The sequence below is a fragment of the Nerophis ophidion genome, linkage group LG16 (genome assembly GCF_033978795.1).
Source record: "Nerophis ophidion isolate RoL-2023_Sa linkage group LG16, RoL_Noph_v1.0, whole genome shotgun sequence".
NCBI classification, from domain to species: Eukaryota; Metazoa; Chordata; class Actinopteri; order Syngnathiformes; family Syngnathidae; genus Nerophis; species Nerophis ophidion.
The window spans coordinates 1,121,219-1,128,937 of NC_084626.1; the positions used below are offsets into that span (position 1 = coordinate 1,121,219).

The 7,719-nt window shown below is 37.4% G+C and overlaps 1 protein-coding gene across 1 annotated transcript; it reads left to right on the forward strand.

Moving 5' to 3' along the window:
* Positions 1–398: 398 nt before the first annotated feature.
* LOC133569963 (dolichyl-diphosphooligosaccharide--protein glycosyltransferase subunit 1-like) lies at positions 399–7,317 on the forward strand. Its single transcript, XM_061922524.1, has 2 exons — positions 399–668; positions 6,610–7,317. Exons 1-2 carry the CDS (start codon positions 444–446, stop codon positions 6,790–6,792), a joined length of 408 nt encoding a protein of 135 aa, XP_061778508.1. The 5' UTR covers positions 399–443; the 3' UTR covers positions 6,793–7,317.
* Positions 7,318–7,719: the final 402 nt, after the last annotated feature.

Here is a 7,719-nt window from a genome sequence, read left to right on the forward strand (position 1 = left end):
TGTGACAATCATTGGTACTGAAACTTTAACTTTATCACCATATTTTGGACATATATGAAATGAACACATTAAAAGCCAGGAGTCCAAATTTAAATACCGTGAAAGCTGGATTTTCAAACCCCTCAAAATTCAAACTTTTAGATCAAGCCAAACGTATCTTTGTGGACAAACTCCTCAGTCATGCGCCTGAAGGCAAGAAAGCAGGGCGTAACAATGTTGGGGAGGCGGAACCTTCCACTTCACTTGTTGTGCAGGAGGAATCACGTCTTAACACTTTAGCATGTGTGCCTTTTTAAAAAAAATACAAACAAATGTATTTGATGACTGGAAGAAAAACTGAAATGTTCCTGGGATCTCTTAAAAGACAAGCTGTGCCAGGTAATCATTGTTGCATCCTTACTTGACTTTTGTCCTCCCCCCAGGACCCTGCAGCTGAGGTGCGAATGAAGGTGGCGTCCATCACGGAGCAGGCGCTCACCCTGGTCAACAAGCGACTGGGTCTGTACCGACACATGGACGAAGTGGTCAACCGCTACAAACAATCCCGCGACATGGGAGCGCTCAACAGCGGCCGGAAGACCCTGGAGGCAGACCACCGCGCTCTCACCAACGAGATCAGCTCACTGCAGGCTCGCCTTAAGACCGAAGGCTCCGACTTGGCAGATAAGGTCAGTGTTCAGTCATGTGACATTTCTGCGAAAAAATGCATTCATAAACATTAATTTTTGCGTCAAAATATCACTTAGACACTTTTTTATAAATTAACAATAAAAATATGATGTAGATAAATAGTTGTTTTGGTTATTTTCCCAATTTTAACAAGCCCAAAAGCTAGGAGCAAGTAAGGTGGCGAGCAAACTGTAAAAGGACGAATATGGCGAATATATATATGTTCATTACAGTTTTCAACCTTCCGTGTCAGGAAGTCGGTCCGTCCTCAAAATCTCTCCGCTGTCACGTCCTTTGTGGCTTAAAGTTGTGTTGCGGCTTTTACAATCCTGCTGTAGCTGAAAGTAGTCTTTTGGAATTTATGATATTGTCTTGGAGCGATTACATAGAGTACAGGCTAAAAGTTTGGACACCTTCTCCTCATTTAGTGTGTTTTATTTATTTTCATGACTATTTACATTGTAGATTGTCACTGAAGGCATCAACACTATGAATGAACACATGTGGAGTTATGTACTTAAAGGGGAACATTATCACCAAACCTATGCAAGCGTCAATATATACCTTGATGTTGCAGAAAAAAGACCATGTATTTTTTTTAACCGATTTCCGAACTCTAAATGGGTGAATTTTGGCAAATTAAACGCCTTTCTGTTTATCGGTATTTTAGCGACGACGTCAGAACGTGACGTCACCGAGGTAACACACCCGCCATGTTCATTTTCACATTACAAACACCGGGTCTCAGCTCTGTTATTTTCCGTTTTTTCGACTATTTTTTGGAACCTTGGAGACATCATGCCTCGTCGGTGTGTTGTCGGAGGGTGTAACAACACTAACAGGGAGGGATTCAAGTTGCGCCACTGGCAAGAAATCTGCCGCCAGACCCCCATTGAATGTACCAGAGTGTCTGCACATTTGACCGGCGATGCTAAGACAGACATGGCACAGAGATTTATGGATAACCTGCAGATGCATTTGCAACGATTAAGTCAACTAAATCACACAGGTGAGTTTTTTTTATGTTGTTGACTTATGTGCTAATCACATATTTGGTCACGGCATGACTGCCAGCTAATCGATGCTAACATGCTACGCTAATCGATGCTAACATGCTATTTATGCTAGCTGTATGTACATTTGAAACTAGATACCCACATTTAATGCGAAACAAACACTTACATATCGACAGATGTAAGTTGCTCCAGTGTCACAAGATCCGAAAGTCCTGATCGTTTGGTCCGCAAAATTTACCGGCGATGCTAATAAGGCAGCCATGCTATGGGCCACTTCATAGGGTACACCCATGCTATGGCCGAATAGCGTCAATAGCTATTCGCTCAATAGCTTCAATTTCTTCTTCAATTTCGTTTTCGCGATCTGCCTCCATACTCCGACCGTCTGTTTCAATACATGCGTAATCTGTTAAATCGCTCAAGCCGCTGAAATCCGAGTCTGAATCCGAGATAATGTCGCTATATCTTGCTGTGGTAACTGCCGTGTTGTTTGTATTGGCAGCACTGTGTGACGTCACAGGGAAATGGACAGTCGCATCGCAAATAGCGAAAATCGAGAACTTTAAAGCTTTATTTAGGGATATTCCGGGACCGGTAAAATTTAGAAAAAAACTTCGAAAAATACAACAAGCCACTGGGAACTGATTTTTATTGTTATTAACACTTTTGAAATTATGATAATGTTCCCCTTTAAGAAAGAAAGGTGAAATAACTGAAAACATGTTTTATATCCTAGTTTATTAAAAATAGCTATCCTTGGCTGTGATTACTGCTTTGCACAGTCTTGGCATTCTCTTCATGAGCTTGAAGCACACCTGTGAAGTGAAAACCATTTCAGGTAACTATAGCTCTTGAAACTCATCGAGCAAATGCCAAGAGTTTCCAAAAAAGTAATCAAAGGGTGGCTATTTTGAAGAAACTAGAATAAAACATGTTTTCAGTTATTTCACTTTTTTCTGTTCAGTACATAACTCCACGTGTTCATTCATAGTTTTGATGCCTTCAGTGACAATCTACAATGTAAATAGTCAGGAAAATAAAGAAAACACATGGAATGAGGCAAAGGTGTGTCCAAACTTTTGGCCTGTACTGTGGATTAATTAGTTTTCAACCTTCCGTCTGAGTCGTCGGTCCGTCCAAAAAACTTGCTCCGCTGGCTTAAAGTTGTATTAGAGCTTTAGATTGTTTTGTGGCTTTTGCAATCGTGTGTAGCTGAAAGTAGTTTTATTGTAATTTATAATATTGTCTTGGAGCAATTACATACAGTACAGACCAAAAGTTTGTACACGTTCTCCTCATTCAATGTGTTTTCTTTATTTTCATGACACTACACCTCCTCATGGTCTCTCAGGGAGAGCCTGTCCCAAATTCCAAGCTGCTGTTTTGAGGCATGTTAAAAAAAATAATGCACTTTGTGACTTCAATAATAAATATAGTTTTCCATAACTTGAGTTGATTTATTTTGGAAAAGCTTGTTACATTATTTAATGCATCCAGCAGGGCATCACAACAAAATTAAGCATAATAATGTCTTCATTCCACAACTGTATATCGGCTGATATCGGATGTGGTAATTAAGAGTTGGACAATATTGAATATTGGCAAAAAAGCCATTATCGGACATCTCTAATATCTGGTCAAAAGCATAGAAATGTCTTTAAAGACAAAATTGGAAGAATTTGACAAGAAAAATGTTGAAAAGTTTCCAATAACTGTGGCCAAATCAAGCACTAATGTAATCATAACAAAACAACAAATAACAATGCAAGTTACCTTTTCAAACGCAATGAACATTTTTTATAACTGTGGTATTTTGTACTATTGTAATTGGAAGGCGAATAACTTAATTACCCTAAATAATAGCACTCCATTTGATTCAGAGTTGATTGTAGATTCAAAATCAATATTGGGTACCAGTTCTATAATTAACTACATTCCTTCATAAAAAAGATAAACAGCTCTGATATATGTATTTTACTTAAAACCGAGACCCCGAAAACTGGTTTTGTCTGAAAAAAAAAATTCGGCCCAAATATTTAATAAAGTCAAATACAAATATGGCAGGAGAAGACTCTCACACTCTATTGTAAAGTAAGCATATCTGAACATCTACATCTACAATATGAATTGCCTAGGTGAAAATAAAATATACATATTTTATAAATACATTTTTAATCGATTTTAAGAATCGTTACAAGTAAGAATCATGATCAAGTTAAAATTTTTATTTTGTTGACACCCTTACTAAATAGATAAACAAAAAAAATGAAATGGAATCAATAATTGTTAGCACAAATTGTACTTAAATATTTAACATCTTGAAGTGCAGTTTTTTTCTCTGCAATTGTAAAAACTGGGTCAGGTTGGGGGCTTCACGGTGGCAGAGGGGTTAGTGCATCTGCCTCACAATGCGAAGTTCCTGCAGTCCTGGGTTCAAATCCAGGCTTGGGATCTTTCTGTGTGGAGTTTGCATGTTCTCCCCGTGAATGCGTGGGTTCCCTCCGGGTACTCCGGCTTCCTCCCACTTCCAAAGACATGCACCTGGGGATAGGTTGATTGGCAACACTAAATTGGCCCTAGTGTGTGAATGTGAGTGTGAATGTTGTCCGTCTATTTGTGTTGGCCCTGCGATGAGGTGGCGACTTGTCCAGGGTGTACCCTGCCTTCCGCCCGATTGTAGCTGAGATAGGCGCCAGCGCCCCCCGCGACCCCGAAAGGGAATAAGCGGTAGAAAATGGATGGATGGATGGGTCAGGTTGGTTTGTTTTATTTTATTTTTTGTTGCCAATTGCTTGATTTTTTCAAATGCCTCCGGACATCACTTTTAAATGCAATTTAAGGCCTTCATTTTCACAAAATCCATTTAATGACTTTTAATTAGAGATGTCCGATAATGGCTTTTTTGGCGATATTGTCCAACTCTTAATTACCGATTCCGATATCAACCGATACTGATATATACAGTCGTGGAATTAACACGTTATCATGTCTAATTTTGTTGTGATGCCCCGTTGGATGCATTAAACAATATAACAAGGTTTCCAAAATAAATCAACTCAAGTTCTGGGAAAAAAAATGCCAACATGGCACTGCCATATTTATTATTGAAGTCACAAAGTGCATTATTTTTTTTAGCATGCCTCAAAACAGCAGCTTGGAATTTGGGACATGCTCTCCCTGAGAAACCATGAGCAGGTTGAGGTGGGAGGGTAGGGGGTAGCGGGGGGTGTATATTGTAGCGTCCCGGAAGAGTTAGTGCTGCGAGGGGTTCTGGGTATTTGTTCTGTTGTGTTTATGTTGTGTTACGGTGCGGATGTTCTCCCGAAATGTTTGTCATTGTTGTTTGGTGTGGGTTCACAGTGTGGCGCATATTTGTAACAGTGTTAAAGTTGTTTATACGGCCACTCTCAGTGTGACCTGTATGGCTGTTGACCAAGTATGCATTGCATTCATTATTGTATTATGTGAGTGGGCCGGCACGCAAAGGCAGTGCCTTTAAGGGTTATTGGCGCTCTGTACTTCTCCCTACGTCTGTGTACCACTCCGTACAGCGGCGTTTTTAAAAAGTCATAAATTTTACTTTTTGAAACCGATACCCATAATTTCCGATATTACATTCTAAAGCAGGTAGCCCGTAAGGACCAGATGAGTAGCCCGCTGGCCTGTTCTAAAATTAGCTCAAATAGTGAGCTGCCTCCTATTTTTTAAATTTTATTTATTTACTAGCAGGCTGGTCTCACTTTGCCCGACATTTTTAATTCTAAGAGAGACAAAACTCAAATAGAATTTAAAAATCCAAGAAAATATTTTAAAGACTGGGTCTTCACTTGTTTAAATAAATTCATTTATTTTTTTACTTTGCTTCTTATAACTTTCAGAAAGACAATTTTAGAGAAAAAATACAACCTTAAAAATGATTTTAGGATTTTTAAACACATACCTTTTTACCTTTTAAATTCCTTCCTCTAATCATTAAATCAATGTTTAAGTATTTTTTTTTTGTAAAGAATAATAAATACATTTTAATTTAATTATTCTGTTTTTTCGACAAAGAATATTTGTGAAATATTTCTTCAAACTTATGATTAAAATTCAAAAAAATTATTCTGGCAAATCTATAAAATCTGTAGAATCAAATTTAAATCTTATTTCAGAGTCTTTTGAATTTCTTTAAAAAAATTTGTTCTGGAAAATCTAGAAGAAATAATGATTTGTCTTTGTTAGACATATAGCTTGGTCCAATTTGTTATATATTCTAACAAAGTGCAGATTGGATTTTAACCTATTTGAAACATGTCATCAAAATTCTAAAATTAATCTTAATCAGGAAAAATTACTAATTATGTTCCATACATTCTTTTTTTTTTTTAATTTCAAAAAGATTCAAATTAGCTAGTTTTTCTCTTTCTTTTTTTGGGTTGAATTTTGAATTTGAAAGGGTCGAACTATGTTTCAAAATGTAATTTTCATTTTTTTCGCGTTTTCTCCTCTTTTAAACCGTTAAATGAAGTGTTTTTTTCATAATTTATTCACTACAAAAAACCTTCCGTGGAAGGAAAAAAAATGAACGACGGAATGACAGACAGAAATACCCTTTTTTTAAGAATATATTTATCTGTTTCTATATATATTTATTGTGAGAAATCATTAAGATGATCAGTGTTTCCACAAAGATAAATATCATTAATTATTAATAATATAGAGTTAAAGGCAAATTGAGCAAATCGTTTAAAGCAAATTCTTTTAAGTGTGTATCAAACTGGTAGCCCTTTGCATTAATCAGTACTCAAGAAGTAGCTCTTGGTTTCAAAAAGGTTGGTGACCCCTGTTCTAAAGTATTTATCGGCCGATAATATCGGCAGTCTGATATTATCGGACATCTCTACTTTGAACGCTTTTTATTGACCCCGTCTTGTGACTTCAGGTCGGGGAGGTGCAGAAGCTGGACGGGCAGGTGAAAGACCTGGTGTGCCGAGCCAGCCAGGAGGCGGAGCGACTGGTGGCCGGCAAGGTGAAGAAGGAGGCCTACATCGAGGGAGACAAGAACCTGGCCAGCAAGAGACTGGAGCTCATCGGTCGTATCGACAGTCTGCTGGACGCTCTTTAAACCACGCACCAACATCATCATGTGTATGTATGACCACCCAAATAAATGTGACACGTGCTTTTTTTTTTTTTTTAACACATCATGTACAGCCAGTAATTGTCATCTCGGGGTCACAATGAGTTTATCCAAACACTCGTGCCTTGTGATAAACCGGATCACTCTTCTTGGCTTCGTTAGCTCGGTCACATTTTCACATTTATATCCCAGCCCTTTTTTTTTTTACGGGTCTAAGTTTTCACAAGTCTGGAAAATAATTATAGTAAATTGAAAGTGTTTTCTTTTCTCACACCAATTCTACATTTTCTAAAGTGGCTTTATTACTAATTTTCTCCCTTTTTGCACTTAGTATTTTTCTACTTGCCCCAGACATGAACAATCTTAAAGCTCTGATATAGTTTTTTATGTCTGGAACCATTATAAGTTTGTCATCTTTTCTATACTTTGGGGTTTTCACTGAGATTAAGTTGGGTGAGAAAAGAAATAGAAAGCTGGCATGTTTAAATAAAAAAACATTTGGAGTAACAACCCTGGAATTAAACCGTTTTTTTTTTGTACAAAGGACGCAATAACTTTTGTTGACCACTAGAGGTCGTCCTTGCCTTAAACCAGGGGTGTCCAAACTTTTTCCACTGAGGGCCACAGGAATAATTAAACCATGCGGGGCCGTATTGATATTTTTTGTTTTCAAACCATAACAAAATGTATAAATTCATTTTTTTTTTACCTTTAGTACTCCCAGGGACTATAGAGGGTCTCTGTCATTAACATGTTAAAAATAAGTCATATTATTTATTTTTTATGTAACGCTTACAGTAAATATCAACTTCAGGTTGATATAAAGTAAAAAAATAAATAAATAAAAGGGTTTTATGCCTTTTCATTCAAACTGAAATATGCAGTATTTCCCCCATTGCCCAAAACATTCAG